The sequence below is a fragment of the Oncorhynchus keta genome, chromosome 28, assembly GCF_023373465.1.
Source record: "Oncorhynchus keta strain PuntledgeMale-10-30-2019 chromosome 28, Oket_V2, whole genome shotgun sequence".
Lineage (NCBI taxonomy): Eukaryota > Metazoa > Chordata > Actinopteri > Salmoniformes > Salmonidae > Oncorhynchus > Oncorhynchus keta.
The window spans coordinates 66190821-66218097 of record NC_068448.1 but is presented as its reverse complement, the minus strand read 5'-3'; the positions used below and the strand labels follow the sequence as shown (position 1 = coordinate 66218097).

At 41.7% G+C, this 27277-nt stretch overlaps 1 protein-coding gene and 1 pseudogene across 1 annotated transcript; both read left to right on the top strand.

Annotated features, from left to right (window-relative positions):
- Positions 1-2155: 2155 nt before the first annotated feature.
- si:ch73-264p11.1 (uncharacterized protein LOC100000923 homolog) lies at positions 2156-13149 on the top strand. The gene is made up of 4 exons (XM_035739769.2): positions 2156-2638; positions 10671-10734; positions 10820-10988; positions 11134-13149. Exons 1-4 carry the CDS (start codon positions 2499-2501, stop codon positions 11172-11174), a joined length of 414 nt encoding a protein of 137 aa, XP_035595662.1. The 5' UTR covers positions 2156-2498; the 3' UTR covers positions 11175-13149.
- Positions 13150-21305: 8156 nt separating this feature from the next.
- LOC118361699 (protein CIP2A-like) lies at positions 21306-24230 on the top strand (annotated as a pseudogene).
- The last annotated feature ends 3047 nt before the right edge of the window (positions 24231-27277 follow it).

Sequence of the window (27277 nt, the reverse complement as noted above, 5' to 3'; positions counted from 1 at the left end):
CTGACTGTGTTGGCGCCCCCTCAGGTTCGTGCCGTGGGGAAGATCTTCATGGGCTATGCTCAGCCTTGTCTCAGGGTAGTAAACCGGTGGTTTGAAGATATCCCTCTAGTCGGCTCGCCAGGCTCCCATGCTCCTGCCGGTTCGTTGGGCTTCTATGCCCCAACCGGCTTGCCCAGCGCCCATGTCTCGGCCGGTTCTCCCAGGTGGGATGCCGGGTGGCACCCCTAGGGGGGGGGGTACTGTCACGTCTGCTCCCGCTCTTCCCCCGCCTGGCACTTGAGGGCGCCAGGCTGCCCTGCATCACGCACTCCTGCCATCTATTATGCACACCTGCCTTCCCTCGTCACGCGCATCAGCGGTATTGAACTCCCCTGGACTCACTCATCACCTGTTTATTACCACCCCTATATTTGTCAGTTCCCCTGCTCTGTTCCCTGCTGCTGCATTAATTGTTTTTTTTCTTCTGTGTTACTCGTTTGCTGATGCTGTTCCTGTCTCGTTCAATGTCCGTTCTATACTAAATGTTTGACTCCCCGTACCTGCTTCCTCTCGCCAGCGTCATCCCATGTGACAGTTTGGGGTTTTAGGCTGGGTTTCTGTATAGCACTTTGTGACATCGGCGGATGTATAAAGGGCTTTATAAATTCATTTGATTGATTGATTGATTCTCTCTGCTACCGTATGCCAAGTGGTACCGGAGCGCCAAGTCTAGGTCCAAGAGGCTTCTCAACAGCTTCTACCCCCAAGCCATTAGACACCTGAACATCTAATCAAATGGCTACCCAGACTATTTGCACCCCCCTCTTTTATGCTGCTGCTACTCTGTTTAGTATCTATGCATAGTCACTTTAATAACTCTACCTACATGTACATATTACCCCGACTAACCAGTGCCCGTGCACATTGACTCTGTACCAGTACCCCCTGTATATAGTCTCACTATTGTTATTTTACTGCTGCTAATTATTTGTTACTTTTATTTTTATTTTTTGGGGTATTTTTCTTAAAATGGCATCTTTGGTTAAGGGCTTGTAAGTGTTTCACCTGTTGTATTCAGCGCATGTTTATGAATCCCCCCCAACACACACACACCTTTACCTGCACAAAATTGGAATCAGTCATATAACTTTTGGATTAACCAATTAACCAAAGGATCCATCAAAAGCATTTGGGGTGTCATCATATAGTGGTCTCTGACTTGTGGTCAGACTCGCTCAGGTGGAATAAACTTAAACTTGCGCTTTTTTAATGCAAAATTGAATGTCATTGAGAAAACAGAAAGTATATGTAAAGTATATGTAATCTGATTATAATATTTTTGCTGGTAATGCAATTGGTTACAGTTTTTTTGTAAACACACACACACACACACACACACACACACACACACACACACACACACACACACACACACACACACACACACACACACACACACACACACACACAACCTGATGATTGTGCCAGTTGAACTTTTCGGCTATCAGTATCCTTTTCCGCACAAGTTGTTTGAAAAAGTAACTGTAATAATGTTACTTGTTACATTACTCTTTTACTCATAAAAGTAACGTGTTATCCCCAACACTGGTTACGGGGCATTCTGACTCTGGTTGAATAGAAGTAGGTTAACCAGTCTGTAAACATTGGAAAACGAAGTATGAGCTACTGTCCAGCAACTGAGTTATCTCGAGAGTGACTCGCAGCAACACTGATTATCTAACCTGGTGGTAGGTTTGGAGAATTAACATAACAGGTTAGAATAATTAAGTTAAGATGAGGAAGAGGGTTAGGGTATGTCTCTCTCTTTCTCAATTCAGTTTTGAATTCAATTCAAGGGGCTTTATTGGCATTTTAAACATATGTTAACATTGCCAAAGCAAGTGAAGTAAATAATAAACAAAAGTGGAATAAACAATCAAAATGAACAGTAAACATTACAGTAAACATTTTCAAAACAATAAAGACATTTCAAATGTCATATTATGTGCAAATAGTTCAATTACAAAAGGGAAAATAAATAAACATAAATATGGTTGTATTCACAATGGTGTTTGTTCTTCACTGGTTGCCCTTTTCTTGTCTCTCTCTCTCTCTCTCTTTATCTTGCACACACTTCCTGTGATCTTGTGGCCGCAGAGGCGCGTTTGAAAGAGGGTCTGTGATATATTGAACCTTTGAAGAGTGTTCTCTGTCTGTGTCTGTCTCTGCTCTCACTGCAGATTATGGAGAGATTGGTTGATTGATTATCAGAGAGTAACTTTACCAACGCTACCTCTGCTAGCTTCTCTCTGGGGTGAGGAGACAGAGAACACAGGGAGAGGAGAGGACAGGCGAGAAAGAGAAGAGTGGAGTGAAAAAGCAGGGAAGAGTATCAAAAGAAGAGGTGAGGACTGACTGAGGAGAGTGGGAGGACCAAGCCTCTGAGTGGACTGATACAGGAAGAGCGGTAGAGAGGGAGGGTGTTGACCCCCTGTTGCCCCGCTGTTGGGATAGTTACAATGGCATCGCCTCCATTGATGTACCACGGGGCAATCAGTAAACTGGACTGTGAGGATCTGCTGGGGAAGAAGGGAAAGGATGGAGCCTACCTCATCAGAGACAGCGAAACAATCCAAGGAGCCATGTGTCTGTGTGTCTAGTGAGTATTACACTCCTTGTTCTTTTTACAGAAATGTAGGACATTTAAATGTACACCAATCCATCATCCAAGCATTTTATAAATGCTTTATAGAATCCATCCTAGTTTTAATATTGCAGGGTGGTTTGGTGCTTTAGGGAACACTAGTCAGTACTCATTGGAGAAAGCCAGGAACCCCTGTGACATCTATAAAGAAATTACACATTACACACTCGATGATCAGTACAGCCCCATACCCTCCATGGCTAATTTTATGTGGACACCTGCTCGTCAAACATGGGCATTAATAAGGAGTTGTTCCCCCCGTTGCTGCTATAACAGCGTCCACTCTTCTTGGAAGGCTTTCCACTAGATGTTGAAACATTGCTGCAGGGACTTGCTTCCATTCATCCAGAAGAGCATTAGTGAGGTTGGGCACTAATGTTGGGTTTTTAGGCCTGTCTCACAGTCAGCATTCCTATTCATCCCAAAGGTGTTCAATGGAGTTGAGGTCAGGGATCTGTGCAGGTCAGTCAAGTTCTTCCACATCGATCTCAACAAACCGTTTCTGTATGGACCTCACTTTGTGCATGGGTGCATTGTCATGCTGCAACAGGAAAGAACCTTTCCCAAACTGTTGCCACAAGGTTGGACGCACAGAATTGTCTAGAAGGTCATTGTATTCTGTAGCATTAAGACTTCCCTGCACTGGAACTAAGGGGCCTACTCTAAACCATGAAAAACAGCCCCAGACCATTATTCTTCCTCCATCAAACTTTATAGTTGGCACTATGTATTCGGGCAGGTAGTGTTCTCCTGGCATCTGCCAAACCAAGATTCATCCACCTGACTGCCAGATGGTGAAGCATGATTCATCACTCCAGAGAATGCGTTTCCATTGCTCCAGATCCCAATGGCGGTGAGCTTTACACCACTCCAGCCGACGCTTCGCATTGCTCATGGGGATCTTAGGCTTGTGTGTGGCTGATTGGCCAGGAAACCCATTTCATGAAACTCCCGATGAACAGTTATTGTGCTGACATTGCTTCCAGAGGCAGTTTGGAACTCTGTATTGAGTGTTGCAACTGAGGACAGACAATTTTTACGAGCTATGCGCTTCAGCACTCTGGGCGGTCCCATTTTGTGAGCTTGTGTGGCCTACCACGTCGTGACTGAGACGTTGTTACTCCTACATGTTTCCACTTCACAATAACAGCACTTACAGTTGACCAGGCAGCTCAAGCAGGGCAGAAATGTGATGAACTAACTTGTAGGAAAGGTGGCATCCTATAACGGTGCCATGTTGAAAGTCATTCTATGTTTTATTATTTTATTTTATTTTGTTGCATATAGATTGTGGCTTCCGCAATGTATGTAATTGTAATTGTCTCCATCATTTCCAATCTCCCATATATTTTTTCTGTAAATATATATATATTTTTAAATGTTTTTAAGAAAAAAAAGTCCTATATTATTTTCCCCTAACCCTGCCACCCCTCCCCTAATTGGAGTAAACTAATGGACAACAACACTTAGGCTTCTACTTCCAGCTTATACATACTATATACATTTTACGGATACAGTATATATTACAATAGTTATCTTTAGTTTGTTTTTAGTCCCATCCTCCCTCCCACTCAACCCCTCCCATCTATCTCTGAACACCATCCAGGTTCTATTTGCCATACATTTTCAACTGTGCTATGATGTTTCACAAAAGATCTGAACCTTTCTAATCTTACAGATTCTACATATTTTAAATTAAAGATAAACATTTTTGCTAAGAGTACTATTATAGTATTGATCGATTGACTATGACTTTTAAAATCACCCAGCAGTGCTATTTGCAGAGTTAGCCCCAGGTAAATGTTGCAATTCTTCAGCCATTCCTGAACCTGTGACCAAAAACGGAAAATTATCTAATGATTCTGTCTCTTCGCAGCTAAATCTGCAGAACTGGCATGGTTGTATCCCCCATATATATAACATTCTATTGGTTGCAATAATTTTGTATAATCATTTAAATGGAAAAACTCTTTTAAGTTTTGAATCCAGAGTTGTTTTGTGTATCAGTCCATAAACCATGTGCCATGGAATCAGTACATTGAAAAGCTCTTCCCAACTATTATGCAATCTATATGGCACAGCTGTAAATGTTTTGGACCTTAAATGAAACTGGTATACTTTTTTTATTTATCACACTTTTCTTTAGCCAATTTTGCTCTTTAATGTGGGGCAGACAGACAACTGCCTAACTTTCTCCCCCTTCCACTTGCCTCTTCCATTTTTGCAGTAATGCTGCAATTAGTTGGTTGTAATTTTTAATAGAGCATATATTTACATAGACATAGATACATATTTACAATAGAGCATATATTTACAATAGAGCATATATTTACAATAGAGCATATATTTACAATAGAGCATATATTTACAATAGAGCATATATTTACAATAGAGCATATATTTACAATAGAGCATATATTTACAATAGAGCATATATTAGCTACAGGTGTGCCATATTATATCAATAGTCCCGTTTAATTTTGTCTGCCTTGCCATTCCAAATAAAATTTAATATTTTTTGCTCATATAATTCAAAAAACTGTTTGCTAGGTGTAGGCAAGGCCATAAGCAAATAGGTAAACGGGATATGACTAAAGAGATATCATGGTGATTTGTCCACAAATGGGCAGGTATCTTCCTTTTCACGGTAGCAAGATCTTATTTATTTTGCTAACTTACTATAAAAATGTATTGTAATGAGAGCATTTTTTTCTTTCGGGGTATGAACACTGAGTATGTGCATTTCACCATCAGACCATTTTATTAGTAAACTATACGGTAATGTAAAAGTTAGATATTTTTTATTGATGCAATAAGTAATATGGTTCATTTATTATAATTTGATTGTAATCCAGAAAGGTTAGAAAATGTATTTAGATCCTCTATGAGGCTGTGGAGGGATCCAAATTGTGGATTTAAAAGAAAACACCTTTTTTTAAGCACTGGATTTCTAGGCCCTTGATAGTATTATTGGATCTGATTTTAATAGATAACATTTTGATACCATAATAAATAGATATGCCGATAGTGGACAACCTTGTTTTACTCCTCTTGACAGTTTAATACTTTCTGAGAAATATACATTATTTACTATTTTATGTTGAAGATTTAAAAAATAATTTGGTGCATTTTTCCCCATATTCCATCCAGTTCGCTTTGTTATAATATCTTCTTTCTTGAATAAGTTCCTCCAGTTCTTTTAGTTTTTCCTCTAACTTATTCTTATTCTATGGTACAGATTTAATTGCTATATATCTACTGCCAGGGTTTGTCTCTGGAGATTGTATGGCTGTGTGCTCGATTTTGTACACCTGTCAGCAATGGGTGTGGCTCAAATTTGAAGGGATTTCCACCTACTTTTGGCCATGTACAGTCATGGCCAAACGTTTTGAGAATAACACAAATATTAATTTTCATAAAGCCTGCTGCCTCAGTGTCTTTAGATATTTTTTGTCAGATGTTACTATGGAATACTGAAGTATAATTACAAGCATTTCATAAGTGTCAAAGGCTTTTATTGATAATTACATGAAGTTGATGCAAAGAGTCAATATTTGAATCATTTGTGTTGACCCTTCTTTTTCAAGACCTCTGCAATCCGCCCTGGCATGCTGTCAATTAACATCTGGGTCACATCCTGGCTGATGGCAGCCCATTCTTGCATAATCAATGCTTGGAGTTTGTCAGAATTTGTGAGTTTTTGTTTGTCCACCAGCCTCTTGAGGATTAACCACAAGTTCTCAATGGGACAAAGTTCTGGGGAGTTTCCTGGCCATGGACCCAAAATACACTGCTCAAAAAAATAAAGGGAACACTTAAACAACACAATGTAAGTCCAAGTCAATCACACTTATGTGAAATGGAAATTATAGGCAATTAGCAAGACACCCCCAATAAAGGAGTGGTTCTGCAGGTGGTGACCACAGACCACTTCTCAGTTCCTATTCTTCCTGGCTGATGTTTTGGTCACTTTTGAATGCTGGCGGTGCTTTCACTCTAGTGGTAGCATGAGAAGGAGTCTATAACCCACACAAGTGGCTCAGGTAATGCAGCTCATCCAGGATGGGATATCAATGCGAGCTGTGGCAAGAAGGTTTGCTGTGTCTGTCAGCGTAGTGTCCAGAGCATGGAGGCGCTACCAGGAGACAGGCCAGTACATCAGGAGACGTGGAGGAGGCCGTAGGAGGGCAACAACCCAGCAGCAGGACCATGAGGGTGGTATGAGGGCCCGACGTCCACAGGTGGGGGTTGTGCTTACAGCCCAACACCGTGCCGGACGTTTGGCATTTGCCAGAGAACACCAAGATTGGCAAATTCGCCACTGGCGCCCTGTGCTCTTCACAGATGAAAGCAGGTTCACACTGAGCACATGTGACAGACGGGACAGAGTCTGGAGACGCCGTGGAGAACGTTCTGCTGCCTGCAACATCCTCCAGCATGACCGGTTTGGCGGTGGGTCAGTCATGGTGTGGGGTGGCATTTCTTTGGTGGGCCGCACAGCCCTCCATGTGCTCGCCAGAGGTAGCCTGACTGCCATTAGGTACCGAGATGAGACCCCTTGTGAGACCATATGCTGGTGCGGTTGGCCCTGGGTTCCTCTTAATGCAAGACAATGCTAGACCTCATGTGGCTGGAGTGTGTCAGCAGTTCCTGCAAGAGGAAGGCATTGATGCTATGGACTGGCCCGCCCGTTCCCCTGACCTGAATCCAATTGAGCACATCTGGGACATCATGTCTCGCTCCATCCACCAACGCCACGTTGCACCACAGACTGTCCAGGAGTTGGCGGATGCTTTAGTCCAGGTCTGGGAGGAGATCCCTCAGGAGACCATCTGCCACCTCATCAGGAGCATGCCCAGGCGTTGTAGGGAGGTCATACAGGCACGTGGAGGCCACACACACTACTGAGCCTAATTTGAACTTGTTTTAAGGACATTACATCAAAGTTGGATCAGCCTGTAGTGTGGTTTTTCACTTTAATTTTGAGTTTGACTCCAAACCCAGACCTCCATGGGTTGATACATTTGATTTCCATTTATAATTTGTGTGATTTTGTTGTCAGCACATTCAACTATGTAAAGAAAAAAGTATTTAATAAGAATATTTCATTCATTCAGATCTAGGATGTGTTATTTTAGTGTTCCCTTTATTTTTTTGAGCAGTGTATATGTGTTTCGTTCCCCGAGCCACTTAGTTATCACTTTTGCCTTATGGCATGCTGGAACAGGGGTGGCAGGGTAGCCTAGTGGTTAGAGCGTTGGGCTAGTAACCGGAAGGTTGCAAGTTCAAATCCCGAGCGGACAAGGTAAAAATCTGTCGTTCTGCCTCTGAACAGGCAGTTAACCCACTGTAGTCATCGAAAATAAGAATTTGTTCTTAACTAACTTGCCTAGTTAAATAAAAAGGTACTGTTCGTCACCAAACTGTTCCTGGAAGGTTGGGAGAAGTTGCTCTCAAGAGGATGGGTTGGTACCATTCTTTATTCATGGCTGTGTTCTTAGGAAACATTGTGAGTGAGCCCACTCCCTTGGCTGAGAAGCAAGCCCACACATGAATGGTCTCAGGATGCTTTACTGTTGGCATGACACAGGACTGATGGTAGCGCTCACCTTGTCTTCTCCGGATGCACCAAACAAGATTCATCAGAGAAAATAACTTTACCTCAGTCCTCAGCAGTCCAATCGCTGTACCTTTTGCAGAATATCAGTCTGTCCCAAATGTTTTTCCTGGAGAGAAGTGACTTCTTTGCTACCCTTCTTGACACCAGGCCATCCTCCAAAAGTCTTTGCCTCACTGTGCGTGCAGATGCACTCACACCTGCCTACTGCCAATCCTGAGCAAGCTCTGTACTGACAGTGTCCCGATATTTGTACTATTTTCTACATTGCAGAATAATAGTGAAGACTTCAGAACTATGAAATAACAAATATGGAATCATCTGCTAACCAAAAAAGTGATAAACAAATCAAAAAATATTTTATATTTGAGATTCTTCAATGTAGTCACCCTTTGCCTTGATGACAGCGTTGCACACTCTTAGCATTCTCTCAGCCAGCTTCATGAGGTAGTCAGCTGGAATGCATTTCAATTATCAGGTGTGCCTTATTAAAAGTTAATTTATGGAATTTCCTTCCTTATTAATGCATTTGAGCCAATCAGTTGTGTTGTGACAAGTCAGAGTTTGTATACAGAAGATAGCTCTATTTGGTAAAAGACCAAGTGTCACGTGTGCTCCCTCTCTGGCCTCTAGGTCACCAGGCTGCTGTTTGCACACCTGTCACGTGCATCAGCTCCTAATGACACTCACCTGGACTCCATCACCTCCTTAATTACCTCCCCTATTTGTGTCACTCCCTTTGGTTCATTCCCCAGATGTTGTTTCTGTTTCATGTCTGTATGCTGTTAGTGTTTCTTGTTTTGTATTATGTTCCGTTTCTTTATTAAATATTCACTCACTGTACTTGCTTCCCGACTCTCAGCGCACATCGCTACACCAAGTCCATATTATGGCAAGAACAGCTAAAATAAGCAAAGAGAAATGACAGTCCATCATTACTTTAAGACATGGTCAGTCATTACGCAAAAACCATCAAGCGCTATGATGAAACTGGCTCTAATGAGGACCGCCACAGGAAAGGAAGGCCCAGAGGTACTTCTGCTGCAGAGGAAAAGTTCATTAGATTTACCAGCCTCAGAAATTGCAGTCCAAATAAATGCTTCACAGAGTTCAAGTAACAGACAATCTCAACATCAACTGTTCAGAGGAGACTACGTGAATCAGGCCTTCATGGTCGAATTGCTGCAAAGAAACCACTACTAAAGGACACCAATAAGAAGAAGAGACTTGCTTGGGCCAAGAAACACGAGCAATGGACATTAGATCGGTGGAAATCTGTCCTTTGGTCTGATGAGTCCAAATTTGTCACGTTCACTGTCTTCAAACTCCCTGTCATAGATGAGCCAAGGCGCAGCGTGCATGTAATTCCACATCTTTTAATAAAGTGAAACTTTCACATAAAAAACAGGTAAACAGAAACCCGAACGTGATGCAACCGTGGTGCACACAAACACACACAGAAAATGATTAATTATCCACAACATTAGGTGGGAAAAAGGCTGCCTAAGTATTATTCCCAATCAGAGACAACGATAGCTGCCTCTGATTGGGAACCACACTCGGCCAAAAACAAAGAAATAGAAAACAGAATGCCCACCCAAATCACACCCTGACCAACCCAAATAGAGAAATAAAATGGCTCTCTAAGGTCAGGGCGTGACAAAATTAGAGATTTTTGGTTCCAACCACCGTGTCTTTGAGACGCATAGTACTTGAACAGATGATCTCCGCATGTGTGGTTCTCACCATGAAGCATGTAGTAGGAAGGTGCTTTGCTGGTGACACTGTCTGTGATTTATTTAGAATTCAATGCACGTTCTGCAGCGATACGCCATCCCATCTGGTTTGCACTTAGTGGGACTATCATTTGTTTTTCAACAGGACAATGACCCAACACACTTCCAGGCTGTGTAAGGGCTACTTGACCAAGAAAGAGAGCGATGGAGTGCTGCATCAGATGACCTGGCCTCCACAATCAATCACCCGATCTCAAACCAATTGAGATGGTTTGGGATGAGTTGGACCACAGAGTGAAGGAAAAGCAGCCAACAAGTGCTCAGCATATGTGGGAACTCCTTCAAGACTGCTGGAAAAGCATTCCAGATGAAGCTGGTTGTTAGAATGCCAAGAGTGTGCAAAGCTGTCATCAAGGCAAAGGGTGGCTACTTTGAAGAATCTCAAATATAAAATATATTTTGATTTGTTTAGCACTTTTTTGGTTACTATATGATTCCATATGTGTTATTTCATAGTTTATGTCTTCACCATTATTCTACAATGTAGAAAATAGTACAAATAAAGAAAAACCCTTGAATGAGTAGGTGTTCAAACGTTTGACTGCTGCTCTATTTGTGTGTTGTGTTTCTGCAGTAAAAAGAAGGTGGTGTATACCTACAGAATCCTCCAGACCCACACTGGAAGCTACACCCTGCAGGTACACCCTGTGTGTGTGTGTGTGTGTGTGTGTGTGCGCGCTTACGTTTGTATGTGTTTCTGATGGTCTGTCTGTCTGTGTGTAGACAGCATCTGGTGTAGAGGAGAAATTTTTTAAGACGTTAGAGGAGCTGGTCCGCCATTATAAGCGTCGGAGGCAGGGATTGGCTCAGCATCTGCGCCACTCAGTCAAGCGGAAGACACTGCTACAACTTCCCGCCCCCAATGTCATTGACGAGGTGCCTGATTATGAAAGTAAGTAACACTCTGTCTGTCTGTCTGTTAGTTTCACTTCCATCTGTCACTGACTTTTTTTCAGACCTTTATCAGATGTCCAGATCGTTATCATCCTTAAATATACACTCACTACTTGTCCTTTCTCTGTCCCTCTCTTGTCTAGATGTGGATGCATCAGACTACGTTGTTGTCCTGCCCTCTTGATTCAGCAGCACACCCCTGACCTACATCATCTATGAGCCTGTAAATATCTAGGTGTGGTGCCTGCAGACAGGTTTTTATTTTATTTTTTTAATCCTAATGCCAGGGGCATGGATGGAGGGTTTTGCTCTAAATGCCAGATGAGCTGGTCAAATGTTAGCCCATAGGGCCTGTCTAATTCATTTTTTTTAAACTAAATTATCATTATCTGGCTAATACTGTAATTGGGGCCTCTAAGGAAAAAAATGGGCTGGTGTGTTAGAAATGCCAGGGCTGATTTTTGGTCTCAGTCCGCCTCTTCCTTATGCAATGTGTTGTGTGCTGTTCTGTGTGCTAGGGATACTGAGATTGTCAGAGAGAATAGTGTTTGTCTGGTTGTTGAAGTGGAAGTTAAAATCAAATTTTATTTGTCACATACAACGTGTGTAGACTTACTGTGAAATGCTTGCTTACGAGCCCTTCCCTACTATGCTGAGTCAAAATATATATACAGTGCCTTGCGAAAGTATTCGGCCACCTTGAACTTTGCGACCTTATGCCACATTTCAGGCTTCAAACATAAAGATATAAAACTGTATTTTTTTGTGAAGATTCAACAACAAGTGGGACACAATCATGAAGTGGACCGACATTTATTGGATATTTCAAACTTTTTTAACAAATCAAAAACGGAAAAATTGGCCGTGCAAAATTATTCAGCCCCTTTACTTTCAGTGCAGCAAACTCTCTCCGGAAGTTCAGTGAGGATCTCTGAATGATCCAATGTTGACCTAAATGACTAATGATGATAAATACATTCCACCTGTGTGTAATCAAGTCTCCGTATAAATGCACCTGCACTGTGATAGTCTCAGAGGTCCGTTAAAAGCGCAGAGAGCATCATGAAGAACAAGGAACACACCAGGCAGGTCCGAGATACTGTTGTGAAGAAGCTTAAAGCCGGATTTGGATACAAAAAGATTTCCCAAGCTTTAAACATCCCAAGGAGCACTGTGCAAGCGATAATATTGAAATGGAAGGAGTATCAGACCACTGCAAATCTACCAAGACCTGGCCGTCCCTCTAAACTTTCAGCTCATACAAGGAGAAGATTGATCAGAGATGCAGCCAAGAGGCCCATGATCACTCTGGATGAACTGCAGAGATCTACAGCTGAGGTGGGAGACTCTGTCCATAGGACAACAATCAGTCGTATATTGCACAAATCTGGCCTTTATGGAAGAGTGGCAAGAAGAAAGCCATTTCTTAAAGATATCCATAAAAAGTGTTGTTTAAAGTTTGCCACAAGCCACCTGGGAGACACACCAAACATGTGGAAGAAGGTGCTCTGGTCAGATGAAACCAAAATTGAACTTTTTGGCAACAATGCAAAACGTTATGTTTGGTGTAAAAGCAACACAGCCCATCACCCTGAACACACCATCCCCACTGTCAAACATCATGGTTTGGGCCTGCTTTTCTTCAGCAGGGACAGGGAAGATGGTTAAAATTGATGGGAAGATGGATGTAGCCAAATACAGGACCATTCTGGATGAAAACCTGATGGAGTCTGCAAAAGACCTGAGACTGGGACGGAGATTTGTCTTCCAACAAGACAATGATCCCAAACATAAAGCAAAATCTACAATGGAATGGTTCAAAAATAAACATATCCAGGTGTTAGAATGGCCAAGTCAAAGTCCAGACCTGAATCCAATCGAGAATCTGTGGAAAGAACTGAAAACTGCTGTTCACAAATGCTCTCCATCCAACCTCACTGAGCTCGAGCTGTTTTGCAAGGAGGAATGGGAAAAAATGTCAATCTCTCGATGTGCAAAACTGATAGACATATACCCTAAGCGACTTACAGCTGTAATCGCAACAAAAGGTGGCGCTACAAAGTATTAACTTAAGGGGGCTGAATAATTTTGCACGCCCAATTCTTCAGTTTTTGATTTGTTAAAAAAGTTTGAAATATCCAATAAATGTCATTGCACTTCATGATTGTGTCCCACTTGTTGTTGATTCTTCACTAAAAAAATACAGTTTTATATCTTTATGTTTGAAGCCTGAAATGTGGCAAAAGGTCGCAAAGTTCAAGGGGGCCGAATACTTTCGCAAGGCACTGTATATATTTATATACTATAAAATATATAGTAACACAAGAGGAAGAAAAAAAACAAGAATGAAGCTATATCATAAAAATAATATTTTGGTGGGTGCTTATATTTGTCCTGTCTTACACATCTACAGGTGTGTATTAATACGCATGTGTGAATTGGAAATTCGTTTTTTTGCATAATCCACTCTCCCGGAGACACCTTCGAAGAGTGGGGTAACAGGGAGTACCAGTATCAGTATCATATCAATGTGTAGAAGTACGAGGTTTTTGAGGTAGATATGTACATAAAGGCAGCGTAAAGTGACTAGACATCGGGATAGATAATAAGAGTGAAAGAGTGAAATAAAGAACAGAGCAGCATATGTGTGTGTGCGGCGTCAGTATGCGTGTATGTGTTGTGCGAATGCAGTGTATCTAAATGTATGTGGGTTTGTGAGAGAGTCAGTGTATGTATAATATGTATATATCATCCTGTGAGTGAATAGTATCAGTGCACATACACTCCATAGAAACATCCCATAGAAACATGAATATCTTTTTGTCACTATGGCATTCCGAATAGAGTTTATTTACTTGTAAAGATTTAGGCCTACTCTGGATAAGACTAAGCTGTAATGTGTAAATGTTCCTAGCTTAAATAAAAAAGTTTGTAAACACCAGTATTTATCTACTTTTCCCCTAACTAAATTAAAATGCTGTTATGTAACCAACTGTGTGTTGTTGTAACATAAACCCCCCCCCCCCTCATACTCAGCCTGGGCTTCATAGACATACACACTCATGCTCACACACATCCACTTGTTTTTGTCACACTTGTTTTCTCACCTCTCTGCAAGGTCCCCTGCTGTAGACAGTGTGTTTCACTTTCAGCCTTCCCTGAACCAGAGGGGTGTAGTCATTACGTCTTGCAATGGAAACCGTTTACCGTCTAAAAACTTAATGAAAGCAAACGGAGCAAACGGAACGAAATGGGAATAGACCTACCTGAATTTGTCCAATATGCACTCTCTTTTATCGTTGCAAAATGGTTTCTGTGTCGAGAAACAGTTTCTATTGCAAAACATTTTGCAACAGAATATGCGTAATGAATACACCCCTGATAACCAAATATCTATTCATTAATTAGGTGGGACTTGCGACTCCTCTTCTTCTTATAATTCTTCTGCACGCTACTCCTCTTACACCGTTTTAGCTAAAAACACCGTTCAAACTTTAAAACATGCGGACTTGTCTGCATTGAGTTGCTTACATTATTTGACATTATAAAATATTTATACTTTTTAAACTATTGAACTTTTTGGGCTTCTTTTTGTCCTCCATCCACTTCCATGGCATTTCCTCAACATTCTAAAACTCATGACTTCAATATTCACTGTAAACAATTTAGTTTTTGACACAAATCAGCTACTTCGATCAATTTCCCCATTAATTAGACAAAAAAATTGAGGGTATGACATCTTGGTCTACTTCTAACTAATTTAGCTAACTTCCATGGAACATTCAAATGATAACAATGGGAGACCACATGCTAAGCATGAGACAATGAGTAAATATTGTGACTTTTGACATGAATAATCACTTTTCTCAACAATGCGTCGTAGATAAAAACAGACAGACACACACCATCCTCACCTTCAACCCTCCATCCATTAGGTCTTCCATCCCATTATCCTTACTTTATTTATCTATCCAGTAATAACTATCTTTTAACAGATTTATCATTTGATTAATAATTAACATATGTTTGAAGTAAGGGATAAATGCTTGAGATAAAGTTGATTAATTTCTTTGAAACTTCAACAATGCCTCCTTGTTTTCTGTACTCTACTATTACAGTTTGCCTATACTGTGGTATTCTAGCAGGAGACTGTCTGAAAAGTGTTGTAGTCAAAGTGTTGTTATTTGTGATGAAATATGTGCTCTAACTGCCCCACAATCCAAAGTAATAAGGTTGATAGGGTGGTGTATCAAAGTAATCAGACCAATTATTTTATTAAATTTCACTTTAACTATATTTAACTGCTTGCCTTAAGTAAAACAGTTTAAACTTCTTCCACTAACACAAAAATACTTGTAAAGAGTTGAAGCAAGTCCCACCAATTTTTCTTAATGGAAATTACCATCTACTTATGTGTAAATATTGCCAAGCCAATAGGAACATTTTGTGTGAAAGATAAAATGTCTCACTAATAATGTTTCTTGCCTGAATTTATCTACAGAGAATGGAAACATTAAAACAGCATTAGAAGAAAATGGCTGCATGTGGTTGACCAAATAAGTGATATTTATAGGCCTGCTGACTTTTCTGGGTTTACTGACGCTACAATACTCCAATGCTGTCCAACCACAGTTTCCACCCCAATCGGGCCACCCATGTCATGACCAACTGAAATGCACAAACCACAGAGCTTCTAAGTATGCAACATCACAAGACTTCCGGGAATGCATGCAAAAATACCAAATGGTTTGGGGTTTGAGAAGTCAATGAAAGAAGTGAAGAATTCTTCCTTAGTTGTTCCTTTTTCTAAAGGCACAACCTAGATTCAAGCCATTAAGCTAATTTCCATTGACCCAGGTTTGTTCGACAAAAGCAATGTAGCAAAAAAATTCATTGCGACATGGATAATGGAAACAGCAGATATACGGTGCCTTCAGAAAGTATTCAGACCCCTTGACTTTTTCCACATTTTGTTACGTTACAGCCTTACTGTAAATGTATTAAATAAAACATTTCCCTCAGCAATCTATGCACGATACCCCATAATGACATAGCGAAAACAGGTTTTTAGAAATATCTTATTTACATAAGTATTCAGACCCTTTACTATGAGACTCAAAATTGAGCTCAGGTGCATCCTGTTTCCATTGATCATCCTTGAGCTGTTTCTACAACTTGATTGGAGTTCACCTCTGTTAAATTCAATTGATTGGACATGATTTGGAAAGGCACTCCCCTGTCTATATAATGTCCCACAGTTGACAGTGCATGTCAGAGTAAAAACCAAGCCATGAGGTTGAAGGATTTGTCCGTAGAGCTCCTAGAGAGGATTGTGTCGAGGCACAGATCTGGGGAAGGGTACCAAAAAATGTCTGTGGCATTGAAGGTCCACAAGAACACAGTGGCCTCCATCATTCTTAAATGGAAGAAGTTTGGAACCACCAAGACTCTTCCTAGAGCTCGTCGCCCAGCCAAACTGAGCAATCAGTGGAGAAGGGCCTTGGTCAGAGAGGTGACCAAGAAACCGATGGTCATTCTGACAGAGCTCTAGAACTCCTCTGTGGAGATGGGAGAACCTTCCAAAAGGACAACCATCTCTGCAGCACTCCACCAATCAGGTCTTTATGGTAGTGGCCAGACAGAAGCCACTCCTAGGTAAAAGGCAAATGACAGCCCGCTTGGAGTTTGCCAAAAGGCACCTAAAGAATTCTCAGACCATGAGAAACCAGATTCTCTGGTCTGATGAAACCAAGATTGAACTCTTGGGCCTGAATGCCAAGCGTCATGTCTGGAGGAAACCTGGCACCATCCCTACGGTGAAGGATGGTGGTGGCAGCATCATGTTGTGGGGATGTTTTTCAGCGGTAGGGACTGGGAGACTAGTCAGGATCGAGGCAAAGATGAACGGAGCAAAATACAGAGAGATCCTCGATGAAAACCTGCTCAAGAGTGCTCAGGATCTCAGACTGGGGTGAAGGTTCACCTTCCAACAGGACAACAACCCTAATCATACAGCCAAGACGATGCAGGAGTGGTCACTGAATGTCCTTGAGTGGCCCAGCCAGAGCCCAGACTTGAACCCGATCTAACATCTCTAGAGAGACCTGAAGGCACTGTAGGATACATTTTCTATAGCTCTATAGATTTTCTTTTGTCTAACTTCCGTTATTGCGGCAAATTATGATGGAAACTGTGTTTTTTTTTGTTTAATAAATTCTGATTGCCAAATTCTTTTGAAGGTACACGGGGCACTTAATGTTATCGCGTAACTATAAGCTCCACTCCATCTTCAATTCTAAATGCCTAGTGCTTGCAAAATAACATTGTTAAACTATAAAAAAGAATGTTTATTTGCAGGACAAGGATTGTCCTAACTTTCAAGAATGCCTAAATTGCTTTGCCTTGCTGTTCTGGTTGGCTGGCAATACGTTAAAGAATGATTTGAATATGGCAAATATTAGTCAATTATTGCATTCCATCCATGCTGGCTTTTGTGGGCTACCTGAGACATAAAACAGATCGGTGGAAGGGCGTATCAGGCTGTCGCCAATTTATTAATGTGCAATTTGTATAAATGGGTAATAGAAACACTTCAATCAGTACATTTTGAATTGCCTCTGTAGGTTTTTTTGATTTTTTATATTTTTTAATATAAGTGACATGACTTTCAGCTGTATTTATTGACACAATATAGTTCAATGGAGACGTACCCTAGCAAGCAATTGTTGCATCTATTTTCAATGCGAACTTTCGAAATGTTGACCTAAAATTCTCTCTGCACATTCATGTTAACATAGCTATCGTCATAAGTAGTTGAATATGTTATTACTCCAACTTCGTGAAAGTGACAAACTAGCTAGGTTTCCATCCAATTGGCGAAGGATTTTCATGCAAATATTCTAATATCGGCATAAAAAATATATGCATTTTTTCACCAGTGGTGTGTTTCCACCCAACACGCTTGTTGCAGATAAAAGTCAGTGTGCCTATGACATAGTGCACACAAAATGTACCGTTTCACTTAAGTTTTCATGTACCGAATACAGTTCTAAAGTTCAATGTGTTTCCATCACATTTTCAACTCTACCTATAGATTTGTCACAAAAACTGTAATTGAATCGCAAATGTGTCTACTCTGGACTTGGCACATGCGCTCTAGCCAACAGTTTGCGGATACAATGCAGGTGGGCTGTATTGGTAGGCTAGTATACATAACTAAATTATTATGGATACCTGTTTCCATCGCAGCTTTCATGATAAAAAAAAAAGAAAACAATTATGACTTTACTTGCATAATTACTGTGGAGTGTTCATTTTTGTGAAAAAGGATATCGAAGGGCTGCCTTCGGAATTGACAGGCTGCACATGGACAGTTCGGCACAAGACGACTGTTGGACTCCATTACGTTTTTCTATGCTTGAGTTTATGGTGCGTTCACGACATATGGGAACTCGGAAAAATACGTGGTCAAATCATGACGTCAGTGATCTTCAGGTCGGAAAGTCTGAGATCTGGAAAGAGGCACGAGTTGGATGACCTTTCAAAAAAGATTTCCAGTCTGAGCTCTTTTTTTCCCTCGTTCCCAGTTATTTTGAATGCAGCATTAGCTAGCCAACGTCGCCATGACAACGGCTGCAAGCGGGATTGGGGATTGCTATTGGAGAAGCAATTTTAGCCTTACTTCATATTGTACGGTTTTTGCTCAAGCCATAAAGCCCCACCGTGGAGGTGTCATAAAACCCGTTAAACAAAGCGGTCAAACAGGGAAATGGTTCCAATAATTTTTACATCACTAATTTTTCCCATATAGGAATTAGAAACACTTCAAATAAGTGCTGTGTTTGTGTAGGCTTACCCTGGCGTGACTTTTTTAAATTATTGCCACATGAGCAGATAATTAGCGTTTTTGTTTTTTTGGGGGGTTAAATATAGTCAAATATAATATAGTCAAATATAGTGTAACGACACTGGGTTTATAAGCGCGGAAATCGACTCTGCCGCACAAGCATGCAGTCGATATCGCGCCGGACCTCGGGCTAGAAGGTCGAGGGTTCGAGACCTGCTCCCTGCTGTTTCATTATAATATTGATAAAAGTCACCTTGTCCTAGAGAGATTTACACAGTTATCAAAATGTCATATCAGGGTAAGCCTACACGAAACCCAGCCCTTATTTGAAGTGTTTCTAAAATCCCCTATGGGAAAAATGAAAGGTGGAAAAATGATTGGAACTATTTCCCTGATTGACCGGTAGGTTTTATGGGTATTATGACTCATGTGGCACTCTATAGACCCCTTTCCAGTATACAACACACTGACTTCATGCTCAGATGCTAGCAGACTATTGGCGACAGTAAGAAAGCAATCGCCATCTTTGCCCATTCAACATAGCCTAGATGTACATTTATATTACTTCTAAACATAATAACCCTTTAGGGTTCTCATACACTTACAATTATATTTTGATTATTGCTTGAACAGTCTCTAATATTATATTTGGTTGTGATATTTGCAAAATAATTATTTTGTATGCAGCAATTGTTAGCTAGAATGCTAACACTCATTGAATAAGGCTGTAGCAAAAGCTAGCCAAAGTGACATTTTACTGGCTGATTGAAAGGGGTCTATAGAAGTGCGTGGCACCAACTTTATTTTAATAATTTTTTTTTTTTTTTTAATTCAGAAAAAACAGTAAACATGCAAGAAGTATACAGTACGGGAGTTGTAGCGATGAGGCAAGATAGTAACTATTAACACTGGATACCACGAAAAAAAATGACAGACTATACAATGACCTTAAAAGATACACACATATAGATTGTTTTAACAGCTTTCTTATTAGAAGAATGTAACCGCCGTAGTGGGTGGAAGAAGGTGAGGACCAAGGTACAGCGTGGTACGTGTCCATATTTATTCAAATGAACACGGAGATAACAAAATAACAAAGAGAAACAACCGATATGGTTCTCAAACAGGGACAACGATAAACAGCTGCCTGTGATTGAGGACCATACCAGGCCAAACACAGAAATCCCAAAACATAGAAAAAGGAACATAGACAACCCACCCAACTCACGCCCTGACCATACTAAAACAAAGACATAATAAAATAACTAAGGTCAGAACGTGACAAAGAATGTACAGCTCAAATTCCTTATAGAAAACACGGAAGTGTTTTTTTATTAGTGAGTTTTTCCATGACCACAATTAGATTTATCCTTATTATAGTTAATTAAGGAAACCGAGCAGCACAGCGTGGCACCGACTTGCCTTGTTTGCGCATTTCGGTCATGTTTTGCATGGCACCTGCCTACATAATACTTAGAATCTTGAAAGTGTGTGCTAAACTAGGGGGTGATGATAGTTCTAAGGCTGGTTTCTTTTATTACAGCAATTATTTAAATTGTTATCTAAATTATTTTTAAACAACCCTTTACTTTGGTTTGATATCGTTCTATTAGTAGCAGAATAAATACATTTGTGTAATTTGTTTAGACAATTACCATTTGGTTGCACGAATGGGCTGTGATCCATCTTCAGTACCTCATGGGCTGTTCCGCTATTCAAAATTAAAAGCGGGAGGAAGTAGAAGCAAACAGAGTTGTACCTCATGGACTGTTCCGCTATTCAAAATTAAAAGCGGGAGGAAGTAGAAGCGAACAGAGTTAAATTAACTGAATGTACAATATAATTTCTTAGCAAGTTAGTGAATATATGGGTGTATGTGTGTTTAAGTTACTTAAATAATGGTCACAATGTTAGCTAGCTAATGTTATAATTTGCCTCGTCTTGTCTGAAAAATGTGTGCTCCTTTCCTAGCTAAAGTCCTTTTGCTAACGTCAGCTAACAAGTTGTCAAGCTAGCTATCAGCTGTAGCTCAGCCACTTAGATAACGTTTTTTTAGCTAGCTATAGTTTTTGGCTAAGCTGATGAATAGTATCATACAGCCAGTTGATCCTATCTGCTACTGAGGTCAGGATTGTTGTTTTGGGGTTGCTGGTAGCCTAGTGGTTAGAGCGTTGGGTCAGTAACCGAAAGGTTGCTGGATGGAATCCCCAGCTGACAAGGTAAATCTATCGTTCTGCCCCTGAACAAGGCAGTTAACCTACTGTTCACCGGTAGGCCGTCATTGTAAATAAGAATTTGTTCTTAACTGACTTGCCTAGTTAAATAAAAAATAAATAACAACATGTCTGAAGTCTCTCCTGCTGGCCATCCACCAGTACAGAGACAATAGGACGGCCCATAACACTGCCCTATTGCAGAAACAAGTGGAGGTCAGTTTCAACATGTCTACACTGTGGCGAAGCACACAAAATGGAAGATATGAATCAAGGTGTGTAGGAGCTGTCAGGACTGCAGCGCGGTTGTCTGTTGTCATCGGGCCAGGTGCTGACCAGTGAGTGTGTCAGTGGAGCTGGCAGGAGACCCCAATACTATCCCTGCACTCACAGGAACCATCATCTCTCTACTGGTCCAACTTGGTTCTGATGAGTTCCCAATGCATTTCTGTTCTATAATGTCTTGACAAATGATTGACCTTGTCTTACAGCTATACTATGATGTGTGTGTGTTCTCTCTCCCAGCCTGTGTTGATGAAAGCAGAGATGTTCTCCAGAGCAGTTATAACCTGACCAGCACTCTGGCCTCCATCATCCACTACCACAGTGGCACCCCCAGGGAGCTGTTGGTACTACAGGTAAGACAACAGTCACCGAAATGACATAAAGAGACTAAACCAGTGGTCATGAACCCTGGTCTTGGAGAACAATGGAGCTACACAAAGCTCTAGCTCTGGTGAGGAACATGGCTGTAAGATGTAATGTGTTCAGTTTTTGCTGTAGTAACTCTGTGTGTGTGTGTGTGTGTGTGTGTGTGTGTGTGTGTGTGTGTGTGTGTGTGTACAGGTGCTACAGAGGCTCACGTACAACACCCGGATAATCCACTGTGCCAACTAAATCTATGAACGCAGACTTTCTCATGACCAACATGTGAGATACCTCTCGACTCCTCTCCTCTTTTCCCTCCTCCTCCCCCTCCTCTCTTTTTCCACTCTACAGTATAGCAGATATGAATGTGTACATGAAAGTATTAATTTAGTCTCCTATGCCCCCCCCCCCCCTTCCAGCCCGTTGCACAAGGATCACATCACCATGCTGTGCCTGGGTCTGATGGCTAACCTGTGTCACTACAACCTGTTGGTACAGACTCACATCAAAGCTCTGGTGAGGAACATTCTTCATCTTATCTACAACTGTCTGTCCACCCTTTCTCTCTCTTTTTGTAGTACTCATCCTCTCTTCTTCCTTCTCTTTTTCTCGCTACTCTTTGATGTAACAGGTTGTTGTAATGTGAAGAAGTTCTACTGTACGTTGATTAACCTGTGTGTGGGTGGGTTCCTACGGAGTAATGTCAAGGCGTTCCACCGTACCCTGATTACCTTCCTGGCCGACAACAGTTTTGGCGGTGGTGGTGTTCGCTCTCCCCATACTGGTCAGCCTCACTCTCAATGAGGAGGTGGGGGAGTAGGTAACACACACATACACACCAATGTTTTCTCTATCTTTGGTTCTGGTTGTAACTACTATCTCTCTGGTTTGTGTGTTTGTGTGTGTGTGTGTGTGTGTGTGTGTGTGTCAGCTATTCCATGCTAAGAACATCCACCTGACATTCCAGCTGATCTTCAACATCATCGTCAATGGCGACGGAACCATAACCAGGAACCACTCTGTTGACCTACTGGTGGACTTACTGAGGAACCCCAAGATAGCTGACTACCTGACCAGGTACACACACAAACACACACTCACACACTTTAATAAAACAATAAAAGTGATGTTGTTTATGTCTCTCCTTTCTCTCTGTAGGTATGAACACTTCTCAGTGTGCGTGTCCCAGGTGTTGGGTCTGCTACATATCAAAGACCTGGACTCTGCTGCCAAGGTGTTGGAGCTGCTCCTGGCTCTGTGTGGTTCGTTAGGCCTAAGGTCTCTGCTGTGTGAGGTCGTGTTCCGTCCCGCCGCCCCACGGCTCCGAGCTGCAAGTCGCAGACAGGGGGCGGGCCTAGATGCAGGCCAGAAAACAGAGCCGGGCTTAGCTCTCATCCAATGGCTACAGCTCTCTGGCTGACGGGGAGGAGTCATGCTGTCTACAGGCGCTGCAGCTGCTGACTGAACTACTGGAGGCACGGCAACCCAACGTGGACGTACAGAACTAAAAGTGGAAGCTTGTATCTACATAGCTTCATCATCCAGTCTAAATCGTTGATAACTCCTGTATGTACATACAAAGTGATTTTTCTTCGTCCTTTCTTATGTGTTTCTCTTCAGGAGGGGTTGGGTTGAGGTTGTGTGCGTGTGTTGGGCTTCGTTGAGTTGTTGGTTCTAATGGTGTTGGGTCTACAACAGGGACGGGACCCAGCCGCACCAGACAGACTGCTCAGAACACACTGCATACGCACCACACACATTACATGGGGGGGACTGGTCTGTGTGTTGGTCTGTGCGTGTGTGTGTGTGTGTGTGTGTGTGTGTGTGCGTGTGTGATCAGCCTTAATTCTTCCACTGCTGTATAATGAGGATTGTGTTTAGCATGGTGTCTCATCAGGTGAGCTCCCAGGTCTGTCTCTCTCAGGTTCAAATGCTGCTCTCCTGTTGCCATAACAATAACCCCCTCACCAGCCACGACTGCAAATGCATCAACACAGGCATCAAGCATTCTCATACCAAAGAGATGGGCTCAAAATGATGTGTGTGTGTTTCAGTCAAGTGTGTGGTGAGGCGGTGTTGAAGACTCTGGAGTTGATGAGTAAACTGAGACAGAAGGTGAAAGACATGGAGACCAGCTTCTACAGAATAATACAGGTACACACACACACCTGTGGAGCTGAGCTAAATGATTGACACGTTAAATCTCTCTCCCTCTAGGACCAGAGGATGGTCACAATCCTCTCTCTGGCTCTCACGTTCAATCACTAAGAACATGTTCAGACCGGGCTTTGTCTACTGTTTGAGGCCACGCCTCTCCCAGACTTTCCTTCACTAGCGTGAGGGACTGAACACAAACATAAACAAGCACAATTAAATCAAATGTTATTTGTCACATGCTTTGTAAACAACAGGTGTAGACTAACAGTGAAATGCTTACTTACAGGCCCTTCCCAACAATGTAGAGAGAAATAAAATATAGAAAAGTAATAACATGTAATGATGAAAGTAATAATAAATAACTTGGCTATTTGTATTTATTATGGATCGCCATTAGCTGCTGCCAAGGCCCCTACTCTACTACCACATATCTACAACACAAAATCCATGTGTACGTACTAACTTATTCCTTTGCCACCCATTCTGAAACTAACTGCAGCTCTTTGTTAAGTGTTGCAGTCATTTCAGTCGCTGTGGTAGCTGACGTGTATAGAGTTGAGTCATCCGCATACATAGACACACTGGCTTTACTCAAGATTATGATCGATAATGTCAAAAGCTGCACTGAAGTCTAACAAAATGTAAGTGCTGTGCTTGTTGAATGTCCTTCCCTATAAGTGTGCTGAAAGTCTGTTGTCAACTTGTTTACTGTAAAATAGCATCGTATCTGGTAAAACACAGTTCTTTCCAAAAGTTTACAAAGGGTTGGTAACAGGCTGATTGGTTGGCTATTTGAGCCAGTAAAAAAGGGAATAACTGTTGCTTCCCTCCAGGCCTGAGGGCACATACTTTCTAGTAGATTTAAATTGAAGATGTGGCAAATAGAATTGGCAATATCGTCCGCTATTGTCCTCAGTAATTTTCCATCCAAGTTGTCAGACTCCGGTGGTTTGTCATTGTTGATAGACAACCATTTTTTCACCTCTTCCACACCTACTTTACGGAATTCAAAATTACAATGCTTGTCTTTCATAATTTGGTCAGATATACTTGGATGTGTAGTGTCAGCGTTTGTTGCTGGCATGTCATGCCTAAATTTGCTAACTTGATAACCTGAACCAGCTTGCAGGCATTAGTTACAGTTTGAAGCTTTCTCTTGAGTGGGCAGCCTGATGAAAGCCAGTCAAAATTTTAATCACCCAGAAAATGTACCTCTCTGTTTATATCATATACATTATCAAGAATTTCACACTTTATCCAGATACTGACTGTTAGCACTTGGTGATCTACAGTAGCTTCCCACAAGAATGGGCTTTAGGTGAGGCAGATTAACCTGGAGCCATATTACTTCAATAGCATTTAACACGAGATCCTCTTAAGCTTTACATATACCTTGGGCATTTCTGTCTTTACTGTAGATCTTATAACCATGTATTGCTACCACTGTATCATCAAAGGTATTATCTAAGTGAGTTTCAGAAATTGTCAGAATATGTATGTCATCTGTCATCTAGCAAATTATGGATTTCATGAATCGGGGGAAGAAGGCAGATGTGGCGAGAATGATTCTTCTTTCTGGTTCCAACACACATCCATTTACGCTCACCTGGAGTCCAACAATGAGCAGCCATTTACGCTCACCTGGAGTCCAACAATGAGCAGCCATTTACGCTCACCTGGAGTCCAACAATGAGCAGCCATTTACGCTCACCTGGAGTCCAACAATGAGCAGCCATTTACGCTCACCTGGAGTCCAACAATGAGCAGCCATTTACGCTCACCTGGAGTCCAACAATGAGCAGCCATTTACGCTCACCTGGAGTCCAACAATGAGCAGCCATTTTCTGATTCAAGCTAGTAGAGGGGTGCAGAGGCAGAAACTGATAATAGTCCAGGAAGGCCCCATTATGATCCTCTTGTATGTTTTGATAGGAATCATTTAAAGATGCTGATCCTTATTCAGTTCAAGGCGCTTGGTCAAAGTTTGTATTTCAAATCAAATCAAATGTATTTATATATTCCTTCGTACATCAGCTGATATCTCAAAGTGCTGTACAGAAACCCAGCCTAAAACCTCAAACAGCAAGCAATGCAGGTGTAGACGCACGGTGGCTAGGAAAAACTCCCTAGAAAGGCCAAAATCTAAGAAGAAACCTAGAGAGGAACCAGGCTATGAGGGGTGGCCTCTTCTGGCTGTGCCGGGTGGAGATTATAACAGAACATGGCCAAGATGTTCAAATGTTAATAAATGACCAGCATGGTCAAATAATAATAATCACAGTATTTGTCGAGGGTGCAGCAAGTCAGAACTTCAGGAGTAAATGTCAGTTGGCTTTTCATAGCCAATCATTAAGAGTATCTCTACCACTCCTGCTGTCTCTAGAGAGTTGAAAACAACAGGTCTGGGACAGGTAGCACGTCCGGTGAACAGGTCAGGATTCCATAGCCGAGGCAGAACAGTTGAAACTGGAGAAGCAGCACGGCCAGGTGTTTCTTCATGAAGAATAATAATCCTTTCTTTAGCTGCATCAAGTTCAATTCCTTTTTTCACAAATGAAGGTATCCATCTGACCTTTCCCGGTGACTACTGCGAACATGTCGCAGATTATACACTTAATATACTTAATACACTTAATATACACTGATGGGCTAGTGCCCATCAGATTCAAAGGAGTTTTCACTGCTGAAAGCTGACAGTCCAAGGGAACAAACATTTGCCATGCCGCCGGGGACTTAGATGCACCCTCCATGGCCTTCCCTACCAGCGCCTCGCACAATTGTGTTGTCTGTCTAGTTGAATGTGAAGAGCGAGAGAGCAGGGAGGCAGGTGATGGCTGGGTCAGTTGTCAGTGACAGGTTGCCGGCTGTTCCTTGCTACGTGTCGGGCGTATCCCCAGTGTGTGTAGTCGTGGGGAATACACAAGTTACAGCATGTACTGTCCAACAACTGGAGTCACACTCACACACTGGAAAAAAGCTATTTCCTTTAGTAGTTCTATAGAGAGCGTTGTATGTTGAGCTCTTGGTAGCCTGGCTCGGTTGTCGGTGTCCAGGTACTAAAGCAGATGTGTAAAATGCAGAGTTTTGATTTAAACGGTTATTTAAAGTTTAAAAAATGAAAAGTTTGGTAGGTATCAAGTCACAACAAGCAGCACAACAATGCGGAAGTGTGCCGTTTTCACACTGTACCTAGTCGATGTGCAGGGGTACGAGGTAATTGAGGTAGATATGTACATAAACCTAGGAATAAAGTGACAGTAGCAGCAGTGTATGTGACGAGTCAAAGTTTGTGCAAAAAGGATCCATACAGATTGTCCTGGTAGTTATTTTGCTAACTATTAAACAAACTATTTAGCAGTCTTAGGGCTTGGGGGTAGAAGCTGTTCAGGGTCCTGTTGGTTCCAGATTTGGTCCATCGGTACT